This window comes from Alligator sinensis, unplaced genomic scaffold, assembly GCF_000455745.1.
Source record: "Alligator sinensis unplaced genomic scaffold, ASM45574v1 scaffold628_2, whole genome shotgun sequence".
Taxonomy (NCBI): domain Eukaryota; kingdom Metazoa; phylum Chordata; order Crocodylia; family Alligatoridae; genus Alligator; species Alligator sinensis.
Window position 1 is genome coordinate 4,453,586 of NW_005841833.1, and position 22,342 is coordinate 4,475,927.

At 38.8% G+C, this 22,342-nt stretch overlaps 1 protein-coding gene across 1 annotated transcript; it reads left to right on the plus strand.

Annotated features, from left to right (window-relative positions):
• The first annotated feature begins 6 nt into the window (after positions 1-6).
• On the plus strand, positions 7-16,610 carry ZCCHC8 (zinc finger CCHC-type containing 8). The gene is made up of 14 exons (XM_014518477.2): positions 7-52; positions 1,250-1,292; positions 2,219-2,293; positions 3,489-3,594; positions 4,718-4,795; positions 5,099-5,202; positions 6,767-6,835; positions 8,130-8,190; positions 8,626-8,768; positions 10,154-10,296; positions 12,139-12,254; positions 12,864-12,947; positions 13,957-14,074; positions 15,167-16,610. Exons 3-14 carry the CDS (start codon positions 2,274-2,276, stop codon positions 15,991-15,993), a joined length of 1,869 nt encoding a protein of 622 aa, XP_014373963.1. The 5' UTR covers positions 7-52; positions 1,250-1,292; positions 2,219-2,273; the 3' UTR covers positions 15,994-16,610.
• Positions 16,611-22,342: the final 5,732 nt, after the last annotated feature.

The window sequence follows — 22,342 nt, forward strand, 5'->3', positions numbered from 1 at the left end:
CGCCAGCGGCTGGGGGACTGCGAGGAGACGGTGCGGCGGCTGCGGGCCGAGAATATCCTGACAGGGCGGGCCGGGCGGTGGGGCCGGACTCCACTCCTCCCTCGCGGGAGCGCGGGCGGCCCAGCTCGGCTGCCACCGCGTCCCTGAGCAGCCGGGCGGGCCCGGGGCTGCTTTTCTGAAGAGCCTCCGGCTTTGAATGAAGCTGGAGAGCGGAGCTGGCAGGTCCCCCGCCTCCTGCCCGCTTCCTTTCGGTTTGGTTGGAGCTGCCGGGGAGACCCGTCCCTTCTCCTGGAGGAGGCAGGGGGCATCCTCCAGCCGAGATTTCTTTTTTAAATCTTGATCTGTTTGGTCCGAGTTGCTATAAATCGGTGTAGCGATAGTACCCGTGTCCCAGGTGTTGCCGTGTTAAAGTCTCGGGCTGTTTGTCTACATCCGAGGTAGAAAGGGCCGTGCCTTGCGAAGGGCTGTGTGAGGAGACGGGATCTGGAAGGCATTTTTTGCTTGCCTGTGTTAAACTAGAGTGTATTTTCGGATTAATTTTTATTAGTCTGACTGCCAGCTCTTTCTTGCCTCTTCCAAACTGAGACTCCTGAAATGGGTATAGTGTTTGGTGTTTCTTCTAACTTTTCTCTTTTCTGAGCCCTGGTATGTTTTATAATCTTGTCAGCGGATTTCTTTCCTCGTACGCATGCTTTTAAACTCAGTCCCTGTACAGTTCTCTGTCCTATATAACAAGCTACGGTTTGAACTTGCCTGTTTCTCCCCCTGCTTCTTGATTTATTTATTTTATTTATTTTTATTTTTTTATTTGTGGGTTTTTTCCCTGCTTTACCTCACCCTGCTATAATGCTTACTCTAGTGACTTCTGTCTATAAACTAAATGGTTTTGCTGGCAGCACCTGTGACTGGAGTCCTTGGTGATGCACACAGGTGTCCAGCAAGCGGAGACAGACCGTGCGACAGGACTTTGCTGCGGTGCTTAGTATTATGGATTGCTGCTTCGAACGCGGTAGTTGTTCCCTATCCCAAACAGCTTTTTGTATTCATCTTACTCTAGTCCTTTTGTTGGTAAATGAATTCTTGAATTACCTGAAGTGCAGTTTAGTAAAATACATGGAAGTTTCTGAAGCCCTGCCTTATGCCGGGTGCAGTTGTTGTAAGAGTCGATTGATTTAGGTTTTTAAAGTGTCCTTCAGTTCTAGCAATGTGCATGCAAAGAAAAAGTAATCTTCCTTAACAAATCATTAACATCAAGAACTTAAAAGAAAACTGAACGTTCTGACTCGACCAAGGTATGTTAATGTTGTCTTTCCAGAACTTTTAGCAATGTAAGTCCTAAACATGAGATCTCTAAAACGGATGCTTTCCAGAGTCAAGGTAAAGGTTGCTGGAGCTAATTATCGTCTTGTGCAGTTGCTCTCTGAACGTGCGTTAGACTCTCCTGGAAAAGGTTTCTGTAACTGGGGAGTCTAAAATGCCAAAGCCCCCTAAACATTATCTGTATTTTTAGACATCCATATACAAAACTTAGTTTAATGCTGTCACTTGTATAACTGCTGGTATGAATGTGGGCTTCTGGCAAATAATTTTTCCCCTGAAATCTAGTAGTAGAGTGTTAGTTGTTCTAGCCCAGGGCTGGGCAAAATGCGGCCTCCAGGCTGGATGCAGCCCACCAGGCCATTCTATCCGGCCCCTAAAAAATGTAGCAAATTAATATTTATCTGTCCCTCGCTGCCTGTCATGCGGCCTTCAATGGTTACCAAAACTCAGTAAGTAGCCCTCCGCCCAAAATAATTGTGCGCCCCTGTTCTAGCCTATTTAATAGTCATTCTGCGAGGGGTTTCTAATCATCAGATTCTCTGTGAAGTTTTCCCAGTTCTTAAGTAAATGTTAGTGTCCTGTGTTTCTTGCATGTGCCCCCCAATAACAATAAGTCTTTCAAGCAGTTGGCATTCTCTGCTGCATTGCTTGAGGAAGTAAAACTGGATTGAAACCAAGGGGGGAAAAACCTGTAGCCTAGAGTAATGGAGTGATTTGAAAGACAAATTACATTTATATTGGCCTGGACTTGCTGTATGTCTGTCTTGAGATGATGCTCATCCTCTTGACTCTTATCACTGCTCTGATTAAATAACTGGGATACATCACATGACATTTGATGATACAACAATTACATTATACTTTCTTTGTTTACATTTTTGACTCTTTGTTCTTCTAGTGGAATAACACTGGACAGCTCTAAGTTAGATGGACCTTTGTTACAAATTTTGTTCATGAACAATGTTATTTCAAAGTAAGTAACTTCTCTTGCCAAAGCTGCTAATTCTGATTTTCTGCTGAGATTTGCCTTTATTTGGGTTACGTTAGCATACAGTGGATGTGCATGTACTGTATTCAGCAGTTAGTGGCAGTGTTCTGAATACGCTCTATATAAATCTGCTGTTCTCTGATTACTTGCATTCAGTTTAGCAAAATATCTTTAATATCCCAGATTTCGATTGGTTAACTGTTTTGAGATATCCAATCTGTGAATATAATTTTGTCAAATATCCATGTCCTGATGCTAATGTCATTTTGAGTTCTTTGTGGTAACTAATTTGGGAAAAATGCATGTCAGAGCATTCTTTAAAGAATACATCCTGAAGTGTTACCTGAAATTAAGTGTCTCTTTACTTATGCTTAATCTCCTTAGACCAGTGGTTTTAACCCACTTTTTACATTCACACCACTCTTTGGAAAATGCCAGCATTTCATTTTCACCTGTTTGCATACAGAAAAATAATAATAAAACAATTCTTCTGTTGCAAAAAAAAATCAGAAAGACTACAACAATGGATTCCCATTAAAAAAATCTGTTTATCTTGTGGATTGTGTTTGCAGACCTAACTTTGCTAACATTATGCAGCACCACGTGGCACCCTTGAAAGGATCTCAAGGCACCCAAGTTGATAGTCCTTGCCTTGGACTGAACCAAAGATTAGCAGTGCAAACACACTCATTGTCCACCTGTAATTCATAGTCACTTGTGTGTTCTGAGAGAGTGTGTGTTAGTTTGTAGTGTGTGGGATGTGTGTATTTGATTTTTCCCTTAGAGCTGAGTTTTATGATGAGGATGGGAGTGCAACTGACTCTAAATTGCTATTCTTCATAAGTAAATGAAAACGTATTTATGTGTAGCACTAGAGTTACTTCTAATCATAGAAGTTTCCTCAGCTATATTTGCAGGGGCGGGGGGCAGAATTTTCTACTGCTGCTACACAAGAAAGTGCTGTAAAAGGAGAAAATACATTAATATTAGGTAGTATACCTTTGGGTAGTGTGCCTTTTTTTAAATGCATATGTATAGTAACAAAAGTTTCTATAACCACTCTTATTTTGAACACTATACAAAGTCATATCATTATAACGTTTAGATTTCATGTCAGTTTTTTTGGTGAGTATGTAAACAATTTATATGTTTACTTCTGATGTTTTATCATCTTTTGTAGGCAATACCATCAAGAAATTGAGGATTTTATTTCTAATCTAGTTCAAAAGTATGAAGAGCAACAGGGAGCTACATCAGAGAAGACCCACTTCAATGTTAAGCCTCAGGTAATTTATTTTTAACTTCTGTCTTTTGTTAAAGTATCATACTACTGGAATAGCTAAATTCAAGAGTTTTCCTCATTACCTTAAAATAGTATCCTCCTTATCAAATGTTTATATTGGTAAAAATGGTGCTGATTAAACAGTTTTCAAAAAAAAGCGGGGGGGGGAGAATAGGAATAGCAATCGCAAACACCCACTCCCCTTGAAAACATTATTTCCAGATATTGGGGCACTTTTTTAAAGTATGCAGGGTTCTAAATGTCACAGTGTGCGAACCCAAATGTGCTTTAAAATATAGAATTTTTTAATTTTATAATTGTATATTTCTTTAGTCTAAATGAAAGTTGTCAAACATCCAGCCCATTGGGCTTCTCGTGTCTTGGGTAGCGTGTTTTCACCCATTGTCGCTGCAGCTGCTAGAGATGTTCCACCAGCATGGCTCTGGAACCCAGGGGATTAATATTGCTGCTGCTCTCTCCTCCTCCCTCTTCCCTTACCTCCTACTGAATTTTGGGGCTTTTAGTCCATAGTTTAGATTGGGGGGAGGAGTGAAGGGGGTGAGCAGCAGCTGCATTACCCCCTTTGGTTCTGGAGCTGTGCTAATGCAGGGTCTGTGGCAGCTGCGAGGGTTAATACTGTCACTCTCAGTCCAGATATGGCCACTAGAGCCAAGTGAGTTTGACATCCTTGGACTGAGTTTTTTGAGAAACCTTCTCCACCCCACACCTCATTCCTCATGTGGAAGTTGAGGTCAGTTAAGAGTCTACTGTTCCTCCTTGACATTTCCATGTTCTTTCCCTTGCTGAGAAGCAGAAAAGACTCCCTTGTTTTGTCTCTGTCAGTCTTTAGCTGCTGCTGCTTTTGAACAGGCTTTTTTTTCTCCTGCTTACCACACTTTTTCTTTGCAATATCCCCTGTCCCCATGAAGTAAAGAACTAGCTGCCAGGAACCAAAGCCGTGTCAGCCTCCTGTTATAGATGGTACTGCTGTTAGCCTACAGATCACCTACACTAGCATGTAGATATTGGCATGTATATGGGAATGGAGTTATAATATATATATTTTGTAAAGTTCAGCAACTAAGGACTACATTTTTAATATGTTGTTCTCTTGCTTTTCTCATTAGCCATCCAGTATTCTTTTGGAAGAGGACCATAGAGTGGCGAGCTCTAATTCAATTAAAAAAATTAAAGAAGCTTTTAGTGTAAGTTTAACAGCAGTTCTAAATCTGCATTCTGCACCCTTGCTGCACAAAACTGTCAACAATTCCAGATGTCTGCCACTGATATATTTTGCTTTAACCACATAACCAGAAAACATTAATGACGTGCACATTCAGAAGGCATGCATTTGTTTAAGGATTTACTAATAATCAAATCAGGAAATCTCTTAAATAATTTTATAGAACTAAATATATTACTTTAAAATATTAGCCGATATAATTTTTAGACATGTATAATATTCTAACTGTATTTAAATACCAACAATTTTCTCCCTCTTTCTACAGGTTGTAGGGAGTGTTTTATACTTTACCAACTTTTGTCTTGATAAACTGGGACAACCTATATTAAATGAAAATCCACAGTTGACAGAAGGATGGGAAATACCAAAGTATCCTGTTTGTTTGAAATGGAGGCTTTTTTTCTGTTTTGTCTATGCAATCAAACAGCAAAATTGGACAAAGTTTGAGACTTAAAACCTTTTAGAAAAGAATTTTAAAGCTCCTAAATATGAAATTTGCATGGATCTTATCAGTTTGTTGGCTGAAAAAACTACTAAAATAGTAGTTTTGTTCTTTGTTTAGTCTCCCCTACCTGCCCCCACTACCCCAAAAACTGTGATTTCTGCACGATTGTATGATTATAGGAAGGGGAAGCTCGAAGGGACCTCACAAGGTCATCTAGTCCAGCTCCCTGCTCAAGGCAGAGTCATTACTGACTAAGCCATCCCAGCCAAGTGTCTGTCTAACCCTCTCTCAAACTTTCAAGGATGGAGATTCCGCAATTTCTCTAGATAACCTGTTCCAATGCTTGACCCACCCATGGTCAGAAAGTTCCTTCTAAATTTCCAACCTTGGTTTCCTCTGTTGCAGCTTGAGGCTATTGCTCTCAGTCCTGTCCCCTGTAGCCACAAAAAAAGCCCATCTCCAGCCTCTCCATAATTGTCCTTCAAGTATTTAAAGATTTGTTACCAAATCCCACCCCCTCAGTTTTTCTATTCTTCAGAATTAGCCTAGTTCTTTCAGCCTTTCCTCATAAGTCTTGCTTCCCAGGCCCCTGATCACTTTTGTTATCCTACGGTGGACTCTTTCCATACTGTCCACATACTACTTGAAGTGTGGGGTCCAAAACTAGACACGGGACTCCAGCTCAGGCCTTACCAGTGCTGAATAGAGCAGAAGAATTGCTTCCCTTGATTTGCAAATACTGTGTATAACCCGTTGACTTTGAAACAATTTTTGGTTGTGTGTGGTGTTTTTTGTTGTTTTTTTTTTGTTTTTGTTTTTTTAACAAAAGCAAGTCAGAATATCTGATACTCCATTCAACTTGGTGTTGTCCACACATTTGCAGATAAATGATGTAAAAATCAACCATATAAAATCAGTTTGAGAAATCATGTTTTGCGTATTGATGCCCCACCCTGAGTGAAAACATCAGTTCTGGAGCCAACCAACCTGGATTTGTTGTACCTGTCTCTGGACTGTGTATTGCACTGTAACTTGTTCTTCTGGGAGATGGCATGAAGGAAGAGAGAGAGCTTGACGCAGCTGATATGAGGCAGGGCTTTTTTTATGATGTTCTGTTGGCCTGAACATCAATGTCAGCTTTCTTGAGACATGCTTACCTGTAAACTTAAAGGATGACATCCAGCTTAGTTTAATTCCTACTGACTAGGCCAAGAGGTTTCCCTTTTAAGTTACTTAGTGAAACAGCTCTCTGTTAAGTGGACCCTTTATTCCCTATGGGAAAATGTATACACAGCAAGTTTAACTATCACATGGAGTTGAATGAGGGGTTCTCTACAAACATTTTGATGGATAAGCTTATAGTGGATTGTGACTTTTCTGTAACCTGAGGAAGTGCTTTTAGCTCACTCCAGAAAAGTCCATATAAAACAATGCTAGGTTTTGGTTGTACTTGGAATGAAAAATATCAATTCCTTATTAACATCTAAGATACCAGCAAGTTTTCAGCCAGATCCTCTCTCTAGAGGGGCAAGAATTGCAAATAGCGAAACCAAAAAGGTTTGTACTTCTTTGTTTATTTACCTTTTTTAATTCTAAACCTCTTAATTCTGAAACGTTTTAACAGAGGGTGGTGTATGAGGGTAGTACTAAAGATTGTAGCCAACAATTAAAGTAAGCAATTTTAAATTTTGCAGTAAAAAAGAAAATATAACTTGTAAAGAGAGGCAGCCAAACACAAGGCCCTAAAATCACTGTTAAGAAACTGGTTTTAAGCTTATTGGTTAGTGTTTTACTTTTTTCATTTATTAGCATTTTTTATATTGGTCTTGTCATTTTTTTGCCCTGATATGCTGTCACCTTGCTTTTTCTTCTGTACAGCAGCTCTTATCTGGCTTTTTCCCCTTAGTTGGCTTGTTTCCTCTGCATCTAATACAGAGTACAGACTCTTTTTTTTCTTGGAGAGTCAATTATTTTGCTGTTTTGAGGAAAAAGAAAACTTCCTTCTAAGTTTCAAATACATGTTTGGTGAAAGTAGTAAGGCAAGGAGGCAAATTCACTTTTTCTGTAAAGTACTGTATGGCCAAGTGAAATATTTGAGTTTAGGAAAACTGATTTGACAATACTGATAAGAAAAATATAGTACTTTATATTTAATCTGAAACTTGGGTCCTGTATTTTTCCTCCTTTGAGACATACTGCCTCTTCTTCCTTCAAGTCTTACATGAAAACCATGCCTATTTTAAATTATGTAACTCTAGCATGTCCATTTCTACCTGCCTCTCCCTTGTCCTTGTGGCAAAGGCAAATGTGCAGACATAAAGGGAACTTACCAGTCAATTCTAACAAGATGTAAAAGTTTCTTTTATAGAGATTAGGGAGGCAAACTTGTATGTATTGTTTGAGGTGTGTGGTTAATTTGGGTATTTGAGTTGATACTGTATATCCTGGATATTTAGGAGGGTTACATTCCTAACCACTGCTGCAGCATATGTGTGTAGGGGTTTACAAATTAACCAGGGGTACACAGGGCAACAGCAGACCTGAACAGAATTGCTGACTCTCTGCAACTTTTATTTCCAAGGCCTTCAATACAGCAGATCAGAGAATTAAACTGCTGATGAGCCCCAGCTGAATGGCAGAGTGGCGCCCTTTGAAGTAAAAGCTGTAATAAACAGCTGAAAATGAGCAGATCATCCTTAGTTCCACAGCTTGCTGTGTTGTGGACAACCGTGATGCAAATGACAGTTCTGTTGTACTCTGCATATATCAAAAATATTTAAGTATGTGTATGGAAGTACATTTCTAAAGGGATAAATGTACTTTGTAACTTTTTTCTCCTTTCCTTAAACAGGCCAAAACCTCACTGTTTCAACTGTGGTTCTGAAGACCATCAAATGAAGGATTGTCCACAGGTGAACTTTGTTTAGTATGGAAAGAATTGCTTGTTTGTTATCCAAAGTTCTGATGTAACAGAATTGTTATAGAATTAGAGGAATCATATATAATTCATGATGGAAGAAGAGTTATATAAACTATCAATAAAAAATATCTCCATTATACTTAGAAATGTAATATATTACATTAGTTTGAATAATTGAATCTCTCATAGCATAACTTCCTGTTTGACACTTCTTTAAAAAAAAAAAACAAACCCAAAACAAATTAACCGAAAGCCTCTATCTATAGGGTTTTTCCCTCTATTAAGTTAGTGGATGTTTAAAGTACAGTCTGTGTATAACCACCAATGCACCTTTCACACATTTGCAGTCCATTGATTTGTGTTGAGCTGTACATGCAAAAATTAGAGGTTGCATAATGCTGAAGTTCCCACTTGTATTATCTTTAAGCCACGGAATAATGCCCGTATAAGTGAGAAAAGAAAAGAGTTTATGGAAGCCTGTGGTGAAGCAAGTAATCAGAACTTCCAGCAACGATATCATGCAGAAGAAGTAGAAGAGAGGTTTGGAAAGTTCAAGCCAGGAGTAATTAGGTATTTATTTTCCTGCCATTGACTGTCACTCTGTTTGTCATAGATAAATACATCAATTTCCTATTGTTTGAAATTAAGTGGAGTCACCACTTGACAAAACTATTGTATATGAGTTCTCTTGGTAGCCTTAACTAATCTGTTAAAACTCACCCTGCTAACAATGCTTACATGAGCTGATAAATTCCTCAAGTTACTTCTTGTGCTGGAATATTCTATTAAAAATGTTGTGGGGAGTGGTGTATTCCTGACCTTGGGACCTAGTGGTGATATGGACTGAACCCTCAAATGGTTGTTGGAAAGACAGCTGTTCCAAGAGTGATTGCAAGTGTTTCAAGCTCCTGAGGTTATTTTAGAATCATGAATTGTTTGTGCCAGATATGTGCAAATCTAGTCTTTTAAACAAAACTTCTCTTTCACGGCAGAGAGATGACTGCAGTTTGAGCTGGTTTTTTGTCTTGGTTATTTAGCTTGACAGGAAGGATGTTTGTTTGGTTTTTTTTCCTTTTCTGTAGATAGACTACCTTTTAAGGATTTGGGTATGAATGCACAGGTCAGAGTAAGTTGTCATTCTCATAATAAAGTTAACCTTCATGGGTTGTGTCCAGACAAGCACAGCTGCACGGTATATGGCAGTGCAGATACGTCTGCGGCACCACATACCACATGTTCAACTGTTCTCTCCCAACAAGGGAGCAGCGGAGGGTTGTTTTGGGGTGGGGTTTTTTTGTTTTGTTTTTCTGTTAACTGCAAAAAAACCCCCAAAAAGTGGAGTGGTGCGCACAGGGGCATGTGCCACTCAAAACTGGAGTCTGGCTGGCCGGAGCCACACTGGCTGCCAGCCAGGCTCCAAGCGGCTGGGTCACTGCTGTTGCAGCCCCAGGAGGACCCCAGGTAAGGCTGCTGGGGCCAGCCTGTTGCTGTCCTCAGCCTCCCCTACCCCACCCTGGGTAACTTGCCATATGCCAGAAGGCATGTGGCACCAAGCATTCTGCGGGGACAACTATCAGTGGCACAAGGTGTGCCACTGCTAGTTGTCCTCAGGGATCCAAGTGTCCACACTTGCAGGGATGTGGACATGGTGTATGTTTACATATACATTTGTTTGCATTATGTAGGCAAATTAATATAATGAGAGCGCTAAAATCAACACTTCCTAAATAAACTTTTTTTTAGGTACAGTTCTTGCATCTAAAATAGTTCAGAGATTAACAGTAAAAGTGTTTGGATTTAAAAAAAATCTCAAAAGAGGGTTATTTAGATTTTGTTTTAACTTGGCAATTCAAGTAAATATTCCTTGAAACTCAAGTAAATACTCCTAATCATTGTCTTACCTTTTTCTAGGAATATCGTATCTCATATAGCTTTTCTCTCTCTTTCCTTTCTAGTGAAGAACTTCAAGAAGCACTTGGTGTCACTGATAAGAGTCTTCCTCCATTTATATATCGCATGCGCCAGTTGGGTTACCCCCCAGGGTGGCTCAAAGAGGCTGAACTGGAGGGTTCAGGACTTGCCCTTTATGATGGAAAAGGTAAGAAGTGTGTTGTCAAGGTCTGGCTCACTAGCAGTCATGCATTCACTTCTTAATTGATGGAAGACCTAAACTACGCACCTTAAAGGACATGCAAGTTTGTGATGTTTGGCATTGACCATGGAAGAACTTGATTCACCTCAAGACTGCATTGAGCCAGTTCTTCTTTTCTCTAGCCATGTCAATTCTTTTATTGCTTGTCATCTAGGCATGCTACAACAGTCTGCTCAACCTGTAATAACTTAATCACATGGTTGAAGGGATTTTGTCCTTTTGATCTTGCTGTCTTTTCAACCTCTGACATTAGACCATGGGGTTCATGTAAAGCCATTTGTTTCTTAAATGGCCACGTGTCAGCCTAGCTCTTGCTTGATCACACTTTTTTGATTAGCTCATAGCTTCTCATGAAGTCTTGTATAGCTTTCTGGAAGAAAAAAATAATGTCCCTCAAAGTTCTATAATTACTGCTGGTTTTAATTTTGTATTCTGACTTTGAATTTGTACACATTTCTATAATTTAAAGCATTGAAAAATCTAATTGCCTATTTACTTAGGCTTGTCTAAAGCAATAAATCAAAGCCACAGTTCTTTTCTTCAGTGGAGAAAAAAACTAATTTTTGACTAAGTAATTTGCCGGTTCCTTTTATATATAACTGCTGATCGTTTATTCACCATCCTTACCGTTATGTAGCAATGACGCGTGGTCTCCTTATTTCCTTGCACTTGTTTTTCCTAATGCAGAGGCATTTAAGGCAACAAGAGAAAATTTATTTTTTTTCTTCGCCTTCAGACTGACACTGTCCTTCATCAGTTGATTTTTCCAGCTCATTCTCTCTCTTAAAAAACAAACAACAAAAACTTTGGTCCAGGCTTTGTCTAGGTGAATCATTAACACATGTTTCTTCTATTCCTTCTGACATTGGTTTGGTATGCACTTTAGAATTTATTTTAAAACTTCATGTTAACCTTATGAGTGGTCCTTAGCAAAATTAATTTCACCTCCTCACACTCCATTTCATAATCAGGGTTCCCGTATTAATGGTTCATTAACCATCACCTAGAAGTTGCCTTCAGTGTCTAGATTTGGCTCCTCAGGCCTGTGGTGCTCCATACCTGACTTATTAGATTTATTCATTCTGTTTTCCATCTTATCAAACACCAGTTAATTCTGAAGACTTGAATTGTGATGTTTTCAAAAATTAGTTTTGTTAATATTTGAATTCAGTTGCTAGTAGCTAAAAACCATAACTTCTGTAGCCATCTTTTTCATCCCTCATTATAGAGAAATTAGTTGGCTGTGCAGGAAAAAAACCTCTAGTTCTGGGTCTCTTAAGTTACTGGGCTATCAGAGAGACCGCCCCCCAGGAAAACAGTAGTGAATTCAGATTCTACACTGTCAGTGATGCTATGATTTCCAAAGCTGGTTCCTTGACCCCTTGTCTAGTTTTACTTTCTTTCCTACCTTCATCTGCCACTTTTCAGGAGTAATAGACTGATTTCCACAGCTGACGGAAGAAATTTGGGAATAAGTGTACTCATCATTTTTGTAACTTACAAGAACCAGGAGCTGGTGATGGCAAACAGTAGAATTAACACAACAGACGTAACATTTCTAGGCTCAAATCTGAGGTGCTTGATGACGGGGTTAGGGTACTGATCTAAACCTCTAAACCAGGGCTTTGGTCAAAGCTCTGTGTGTACGCTGAGGAGAGATTTGGTCACTGTTCCTACTTTGCAGGATGCAAGTCTTTCTGTAACACTTATTTAAACTTTTCAATGCATGTGTTCTCTGCTATGGCTTCTTTCTATACAAAAGCATTATAAAGTTATATTCTGTTGTAGATGGTGAAACAGAGGAGGAAGAAGGATCCTATCCACAGAAACGTGTCACTTATGATGTCACTAAATTGATAAACTATCCAGGCTTTAATATGTCCACTCCAAGTGGGATTCCAGATGTAAGTGGACATGCTCTACTTAGTTGGCATGTTGTTTTTAAAAAAAACCCAACCCACTATTCCTGCCCCTCATTGTTAAACTTCTGCCTCTAATTGACCATCAAATTTTGCTTTCAGTCATCCATGATTTGCTTAATTAATGGTATCTTAATAGAGATTTGGATCATTTCATCTTCTTGTCTTTTTAATGTACTTGTCATAGAGCTTCTGGCATAACTGTTGTTAATTAGAAGGAAGTCATCCTAGGTGTGCATGTGTTCTTTTTCCTGTGGAAGTAAATTTTAATAGCCATGTTACATACTAGTTGCAGTTAAATTGTTAACAAGATATTTGCATTTCACACAGGCAGTGTTCTTGTTTAGCCAGTTGGCTCCCTGGATCAGCCATTCATGTTTCCAAATGGAAGGGAACTTGTCATCTGTTAGAAATGCACATCTGAAATGCAGTCTGTTAGAAGGCAGGTTCTTCCTGCCTTCCAGTTAGACATATTTCTGGTTAGTGTATTAAGTAATACTGGTCTATGTTCATGAAGTCAGTTTACTGAAACATGTCATGTTACTAACTACAATTTGCTGAACATTGAGCCTTGCTTTCTGTGTTTTTCTATAGGAATGGAGGATATTTGGTTCCATACCCATGCAGCAATCCCAACAGAAGGATGTTTTTGCTAGCTACCTTTCTAATGTTCATGCGGTGATTATCTCTCTCCTTGTTTGAATGCCAAATATGGGAAGAAACTTGTATTTTTTGTGTTAGTGTTACCAAGACATTGATTACTAGTTACATTTCCAACTTTGACCAAAGATGATTCAGAGTGAACTGCCTCCGAATAGTAGGCTTTTGTGTGAAATCCTGAGGCTATTCAGGACAACCTCTTCCCATAAGTAGGGGATTGCCTTTAAATAATATAGCCACAAAAGAAAAGAAGTCAGAGTTGTTCTATAAAAATTGGTACTTTTTTACATAAGATAGCCCATGAGATTAGAAAGATATGGACTTGATTTAAAAGGCTATGTTAAGACTTTAGTGTTTGTTCACAGTTTCTAGGAATTAATATATTTTATGTAGGCTGTCTAAATAACATGCTTCCATAATATGCAAAAGTGCATTTTATTATTATTATTGTAAACCATGTCTATGTTTAATAGATGCTTATGGCAGCCTGGATTTATAGCTTTCTCTGAGAGTACCTCTGATGTAACTGGTGTTTTCTACTTACTGTTTAATTTTAGGCTTCGGGTTCCTCTTCCCTGAGTTAGGCAGTCCATTACAGTAAACAAGATCTTTATTGGTGGGGAGGGGTGAGAGGAAAGCATGTCAATGTTCTTTAGGTGATTTTTAAAAGCAATTTCTCTGAGACTGATGCAAAGGGGATGCTTGGTATGTGTGGCACGGACATTTTACAAGATCCAGATAGAAACCATTGAAAAATTGAGTACACTTGAGGCTGTGATATTTTATTTAATGCTAGTTTAAACTGTAACTTGTTTGCTGTTGAAAGGAAAACCAAAAATTAGACTGCTTGGACCTCTCTTATTTGTTAGCTTCAATGTATAGCTTATGATATGAATCAAAATCATTGTCACAGCTTATGACAACTTGTATATAATTCTGTGGTAGGAAATGTTATTGCCTTGTCTCATATGGCAGTATTATAAAATCTTAACTTGCTCTTCTTGTTCCTGCATAACTATTTCCTCAGCCAAGTCCAAAATCTAATAATAAAAGGCCTGCCATTCAGACAAGCCCTCATAATTCAAAGAAGCTAAGAGAAGACAATTCAGTGGTGGCATCAGCAGCTGACATGGATGTAGATTCTGGTATAATTTACTTTTTTAATATTTTGGATTTGCTTCTTTCTCTTCAGTGTTGTAATTGATACTGAATTACTAAGCCATCATCTAAGAGGAGATTAGATGGTATTGGAACTGGCAGCTAAAGCAAACTAGCTATGGTGCTTAAATATTTGCATTACTTTTGGCTTGTATTTGGGGATGTAATAACCACCATTCTTCTTTGGAGTATTTTACTCTGTAGCAGAATGGTCTGTTCAAGGAAACTGGAATCTTAGGTCACCACTCTTGGTCTAGTCCAGATCAGTAATAACACTGGGATCACTGAGGCTGAAGGCACAATGGGATCTAATGTGCAATTCACACAATCGTGCCTCTTGCCATGCTGCATGTGTATGGCAAGAGGCACAACTGTAGAATCACTTATTTGATCTCACTGCACCTTATTGCCAGTGCAGGGGGAGCATTACCAGTTAATTGCAAAATACCTGTAATTTGCAGAGGGGTCCTGAATAACACGCGTGCTAATTTGAGTTGGTCTGGTCTCAGTTTTTGAAGGATCAATATTAGCTACAGATGACACCTTCTGGTATTTTCAGGAGGGGCATGTGTAGAAACTGTTGCCTCTTTAAATACAAAAAATAAAATAAGACTGATTTAGTGAATTAGCTTCTATAGCAGTTCTAATCAGTGGCTTTTTGGGTTCTCTCTGAGGGGAGAACCTCCATACATCTGGGATCACAAATCTGAAAAGTTTGATTTCAAACCTTAAGTGTTTATCTGTTTAAAAAATGTGTGGCTTTTTTATACTACCGTCATGGTTTCCCATGAGATTCAAAATGACATCTTTGTGAAGGTTCCTCGGGATCCTGTGACCACCTCCTGCCTTTCCCTCTCCCGCCAAAAAAACCCCACCCAATAACCTATCCTGCATGACACTCATTTGGATATAACTTTCTGGTTTTGAGCCTGAGATCCAGGATATGGGGGTGGGGACGACAACGACAAACGCTTAATACAAATGTGCTTATTTTAATTGAAGCTTAGGTTTGAAATCAGCCAAAATAAGACTAAAAGCATCAATACTACTAAGTAAGGTTTTTCATTATCTAATTTTAGATTTGGACATGTCACAGAGTTCTCAAGCCTATGATAGTTTTCAGTTCCAGCCTCCTCTGCCACCTGGATCTCCATCAATTTCAACGCCACCTCCATTGCCACGAGGAACACCTCCTGCTACTCCACCCAACTTCACACCCCCTCAGCCTCCAACGCCTACTCACCTTCCGCTTCCCAGGAATACACCACCATTAACTCCTTCCAGTGACTCGTCTCACCCCAGGATGGGGGAACCTGTTATGGATGAAGATACTTTGACCCTAGAAGAATTAGAAGAGCAGCAGAGACTGATTTGGGCTGCACTGGAGCAGGCAGACAGTACAAATAGTGACTCTGATATACCTGCAGACACACCGTTTGCTGGGAACTCTGTTACATCATCACCATCTAGGAATGAACTGGAGGTTCTTCCAGAAGGAAGAACACCTGAGAAGCTAGTTGCAATGGAAGCTGGTGTTTCAGGCATTAATATGCAAATCTCCAGCAACGAGCACTTTAAAAGTAGTCCTAGTTCAGGGGATGGGTTGCTTGATTTAAAGGAAGACCCTGATCCTGTGGATTTGGAAGGCATGCTGGATGACAACACTACAGCCTCCAAAGGTGAGGTGAATGATGAAGGAAACAAAGGCATAGCTGACGTGGTGACCATCACTGAATCATCTACAAAAAATTTGAGTCCTGTTCCTGACATGAGCAAGTTTGCTGCAGGAATAACACCATTTGAGTTTGAAAATATGGCAGAATCTACTGGTGTGTATCTTCGAATCAGAAGCGTGTTAAAAAATTCCCCCAGAAACCTGCAGAAAAAGAAAACGCCTTCAGTATGACTGGTCTTCCTTTGTGGTTCCTTGGACCCCAAAAGAAATTAAAAATATCCGCCAAGTTGGATATGCTTCTGCACCCTGCTTTTCAAAACCTCTGCTTATGGAGAGTGGACAAATACAGTTCTGTATCTGTTCTTCCTGGTATCAACTTAAGTCCATTCAGGGCTTCCACTTAACCAGGACCAATGCTGCCATTTCAGTACAGGATAACTTGCTGAAATCAAAACCTTCCACAAAGATGACAAGACTATTGATTTTTGTTTTGTTTTGCTTTGATTTGAATATTTTATACCCAGTAATACATGGAAGTCTTTAAAAATACAAGTCGTGGCTTGCTGTTAAATCTTTTGGTTGAGATTTATAATGTCTCTGACTGGGGTCAGGTGGAATGGTGATTTTTATCTGTCCTTTGTACATTAGTCTGCTCTTTCTACGTTTTGCTAATTACCCTGTAGATAAGTTTAATATATTAATGTTTTTAAAAGATCTACCACTTTTAAATTTCCCATGTTAAATCCTGGCAACCAGATGGAAATAATCAGGGATTACCAGCATTAGCCTCACCATTTCAGATATTTTTATAAATTATTTATGTGGGGTCAGTTTTTTAAGTACCACTTCTATCTTTTGTAACACCATTCTTCATGTAAACTTGCTGTACATACCTGTTTGTTTTTGTGTACAGAGGTTTTAATAAATATGTTTTTCATACAATTTTTTTTTTAATGATTGAGTTCCAAGCCTTTCAGGTTCTGGTTAGACACTTAAAGATACGTGGATATGAATCTAATCTGGAAGTTAATTGACACAGAATTCATTGGTAAAAAGAAGGTAAATGTAGCTTATAAAAGCACCAAATCTGTACTTTGTAATAATGCTTGGATCAGAAAATATTACTTACCTTTAAAAGGTACTTAAATGTATAACTATTAAAATCATCCTACCTTGCTTTTTTTCTTTTAATGGAGGATTTATGGGTGGGATATTTGTACCTTTATTACTGCACTGACAACAGGAAGCACTAAGCAACATGGATTTGATGGACAGTTATACTAGCCTGGGCCTTTTTTGCCATGAAATATCAGTGGGGCCAAATCAATGGTGTAGCAGATGCAATTTATTATCAAGATTCTAAGATCTTAGTACCAAGGAAAGAGAAGGGACTCCAATTATTATATTCAAAAGCATGTATAACACTGATCAAAGGTTCTGACTGCCTTTATGGAGCCTGCAGGTCTCTAGCTGAAGAGCAGGTACAGCTTGGGTAATAATGGCAGAACTATCCTAGCCCCTCCTAGAGGTTGAAGCAACAGAGCATTCTGCATTTGAATACTTCAGGAGTCTTTATTTTAACCAGATATGTGCTTCAAAATGGGCAAATTTAGAATCTTTAAACATACAAATTTATAAAGAGAATTTTTCTGGATGGCTGTTGATACTAGACGTGGATATAGCATAAACTGCTCCACCCACTATGATGAATCTATTTAGGTGTGAAAAGTCATAATAAGCACTTAAGCTTAAATGGTTCTAGTTGGGTGGTTTGGTTTTGTTTCAGAACTGTACCTGGAGTGAAAAGCTGAAATACAGGTTTCTAAAACAAAAAAAGGGTAGCTTTTTACATTGCATCACTTTCTTTCTTGGTAGGTGGAGACATGCTGTCCTTGTGAAGCTACAAAACAATTTTGTGTCTTGTTTCTTTTCAAATAGCTCCTTACAAGCTTTTCTAACTTGTCAAACTTCAGGAGAACGCAGATCCCTGTTAGCCAGGGAGTCATGGATGCTGCCTCCCTTGCATGTAGAGGATGATGAAAGACACTAAGGTAATTAAGTGCTATGCTGTACACACCTTGGGTGTGCTACGGCGTTCATGTCTGAGACATTCACTTGCAGTTCTCAAGTCTCTCCCGCACCTCTAAGAGGAATGTTAACCACTTGTGTTAAAAATGTTGCATAATGTATGGCCTAATTTTACAGACATGTGCACGCTATTTACAGAAACTTGGAATTGCTAACCTATATGCATAGATCCCTCTAGCATTAGTTCAGCCCTTTAACTACGCACACTTCATAATAAGTCTACTGTTCCATTTAACAGCTCAGAAAAGCCAAGTTTTCAAAAACCAGTGAACCAGTGTGTAGGAGTAGGAAGAAAAAAGGAACACAATTGTTCATTCTCTTCTTTCTGTTTTTAAGGGGGTTGGGAGATGGAGGAAAGGGAAGTCATTCAAACAGCTCTAGTTTCATTAAAGCTAAACCAAACTTATGCTCTCAGTAATCTTTATAGAGTTCAGAATCTTATGAACTGTATTTATAATCTGTTCCATATCAATTATTAGCTACAACACTTAAATGGGGTCACTGAGTCCAGGTGTCCTACACTTCCATTTCTCTCACAAATGAATTGCTTTTTGTTTAGTTTTGGCCATCCTGTTTTTTATATGTGCGCACACATGCGTGCGCACACACATTATGTAATCCTGATATAATTTAATGCTTTTCATTATATATCTTAATTAGGGCAGAGAAGAGGTTTAAGGCATAAATATGCAAGAGTGACTACTCTCCAAGCAGTCCGATTTACAGAAGATGGAATATTCCTTTAAGAGGTGGTAGAGTCGATTAAGTTTCATGATCGGTCTTTTCTTCTCTTTTTAAATGCAGATTTTCTTTATTCTGTCAACTAAACAAGTACCTCTAGATACTTTCTGTTACAAAACAGAGGCTGCTAGACCTTAATCCTTATATCCAATGTTCTGTACCGATTGCAATGTGTGACTTTTGAATCTCAGTGTTTTGAGTTGCCTGCCCAATCCAACAATGTAACTAGGAAAGTTTCTGTTCTGTTTTTTGGCATGTAGGATTATTTCCTTTATTTGTGTGTACATGTGGGGGTGAAAACACTAAAGGCACTGTTTAACAAGATTTTTGTATCAAACTCATGGGAGGACAGTGTTGTAACACAACTATTGCAGTCTTGGAATAGCTAATATATTCCACCAGAATTACATTACCCCCTACCCTTTTAATAGTCACATTAGCCCAGATCTACAAAGATGCCTAAGCACCTATCTCCTATTGGTTTAGCTGAGAGTTGGCTGCCTGCCTACCTCTTGTCTTAAATCGATTTATGTTAACAGGTGACAGACTCAGCATTCCAACAGTTTGAGTAAAAAAAAAAAACTACAATAAAACCTGGGCTAAATTCATGTGAAGTCTGCTTCAACTTAAAGTCAACAGCACTGCAGTAGGAATGGTTTTGGTGCATTATGTGTTGACAATCATAAGTGTTATTGCCTCTGATCCTACAGAAATCACTGGGGGAAATCTTGATTTCCAAATAATTCTTAGACAATTGAATCAAATTTGGCAAAGGTCTATATTATTGTGGTATTTATTGAAGTATTTAATCTTTCTAGTTTTGTCACCCATTGTAGTCAACATGTTACATATTTTGAAGTGGTTTTTTATTTATTTTTTTCTTATGTTAAGGTTTATTTGAGCTCAAATAAAAATGCAAGATGCAGCCTTTAACCAGAAAGCATCTTTTGGTTTAGTTGCTAAGTTTTGCTGAGGCACCAAAGCATTTTCCTGAAGTTTTAATACTGTTTTTGGTAGTGATAGGTGTGGTACAGGAATCTAATTTAAAGCTGACTAAACTGAATGAGTAATCAAACTTATGAGATGGATACATTATAAGTAGGCATTATTCAAACTTTCCCACAGACTCTGACAACCACAATTCAGTTCTGGCCTGAAACCCTCCTGCAGTTCTAGCCTTAGTGCTCTTTTTACTATAGAGACATGAGGCGTACTTGTCTCGGAAGCAGAACATGTTCGTTTATTCCCTAAACTAATGCATAAGATTCTATATTGAAAGCCACCTGCTTCCCACCAGCCTCCACAACAGTAGCAGAAAAATTGCACTAAAAATGTACCAGGAAAGTATCCTAGAAAGTTGCATCAAATCAAGGGTATAGCTTGAAAACAAAATCAGATTGAAATGCATCCAAATTAGAACAAATTTAAATAAAAGGATAAGAGTCAAAATTAAAGAAAGTTCCGCTCCTTTTTAAAGGTGTTTTTTTGTTTTGTTTTTTGTTTTGTTGGTTTGGGGGGGGGTACGGGGAGGGGGAGAAGTGTGAAGGGAAGGAACAACATTGCATTGTTTTTGATGCTGTATCGGATCGTTGACCTTTCCCAACCACTTGCTTGCCTACAGCACTGATGGTTTGTACTTGTTGCTTCAGAAGAGATGTGTTGACTTTTGGCAATATGTTAGACTTGCCATGTGGATTATCTGACATTAAGAATGCGCACACTTTCTCTCATTTCATTTAAGATGACAAGTGTATTATTCATTAACATGCTGTTGGATTTGTTAGGTGTATAAGCAGCCCTCTGCCTCAGTTTTCAACTTTTTTTAGCTTGCTTGGGTATCTCTGTTAGGGGACAAGCTAACTCAGATGACTGTCAATGGGATATAGGACCTTTCCTGCTTTGGTTACTGCTTGAATCCAGGTCAAGTCAGAAGTGATAGGAACTCATTGCCTGCTGTTCAATGGCTTGCTGGAGGCATTTGGTGTGTGGTGTCATTCTAAATCCTTTCCTGCCAGAAATCACACTGGAACAGGCATCACAATTAGTCCCTTGTTGAGAATCTCAGCAGATGCCAGGGATTGATTGCATCACTGATACTACCCTCTCTTGCTACTTGTAGGAGTGCTTGCGCTCTAGAACAGGGTTGATGAAAGCTGCTGGGGGCAATGAAGGGAAATCTGCACTTTTGCTTCCTGTGTGTGCTTGCTCTGCTGATGAATAGGGTACTTCAGTTTCCAGGGCGCGCAATCTGGTATGTTTTCCATCTACTGAATTCACATTAGAAAGGAGAACATCTGCCAAGTGATGTGTAACTAGGGATGAAATCTTCTTCTCTTGCTCCCATTTTTTAAATATGTTCTACTGAGGGCATCTAGAACAACAAAAGCTATCAATATTAAGGATTTAAAAAATGCTTACACAAAATTTCCATGCATTTCAAAATGCAATCTCTAAAGTAATTTCAGTGCATCAGTCTGGTGACAAGTATCCTTCAGTTATTCCTGTAACACTTAGTCACATGAGCTGTTTTTAATACTGTTAATTCATTGCTTTTGAATGTGATGAAATTAATCACTGCTGAAATTCTAAAAGACTTGTAAGAAGCACAGTAACTTTTCTGACCATAAATATATTGTATAACAAAGCAAGGCAAAGTTCAATAGAAACAAAAAAAATTCAAATTTAATTAAGATGTGCCAGGCTAAATTAGGGTCATACTGAAGTGATAGTAACTCACTAGAGTTGTATTTTGTTCCAATAGAAAAGTTTATAAGTGAATGTCTCTGATTTATCTTCCCTATGTTGTATTGCTGACCGTCTTCCTATATGGAAAGTTAGGAAAGGACTTCAAGTTGCATCAAGGTAGAAATAATATTGATGGTAATTGTATATTGTTTAGAGACAAACAAGGATGTTTAATAGCATATATTTCTCCCCCCCCCCCCCAAAAAAAAAAAAAAGAAAAAGAAAAAGAAAAAACCCAACCCATGGTTGTCTCAAATGCTGTTATATTGGATAGACTTTCTTTGCTGGGGAACTCTACAAATGGAGGCATGGATTTAGAGAACTCGATTTTTACTGGTGAACAGAAGAAGGAAAGGAAAATTATTTTTAGGAGAGTCAAAAATGGACAATCCTATGCAGGCTTTTTGAGCTAGTTTAGCTGTAAGAAGAATGTTTGTATCTGCAATTGGTTTACCGGGGCATGAATTCCCTGAGACATCTTGGTTGCTGTTTACCCAATTCTGTGCGCCATACTATACAAGACTGGGAATGTCAGGCTCTAGGGTAAGTTCAGTGTGGTCTCTACACCAAATGATTAACCACCACAAACAAAACATGAGATGACAGCAAAGAACAGTGACATCCCTAGTTTTCGTATACTGACAAGCTTGTGGATTGTCTAGTCTGACACCCATATATCACAGGCTATCAAATTTTACCCGGGTGCTGAATATAAAGCCAAAGACATAAGACTGAGTATTTCCAACCTCCAGAGAGTCAGCTGTCTCGTGGCCAACAGTATAACCGTGAAGATAGAAGAAAGATGTCAACCAGGTATCTAGGAGAGAGGATTCTTGGTACCACCCTGCTCAGTTTCCTGCCTCCACATATAGCCAGTTTCTAATGCTTTGGAGGAATGCGAGGTTAAGGAATAGTATGTCTGAAAAATAATTCCTTCCTAACCCTGGTAGACGATTTGCCTGAACTAGAAGCATGAGATTTGATTATAATGTAGGAAGCCTTGTAG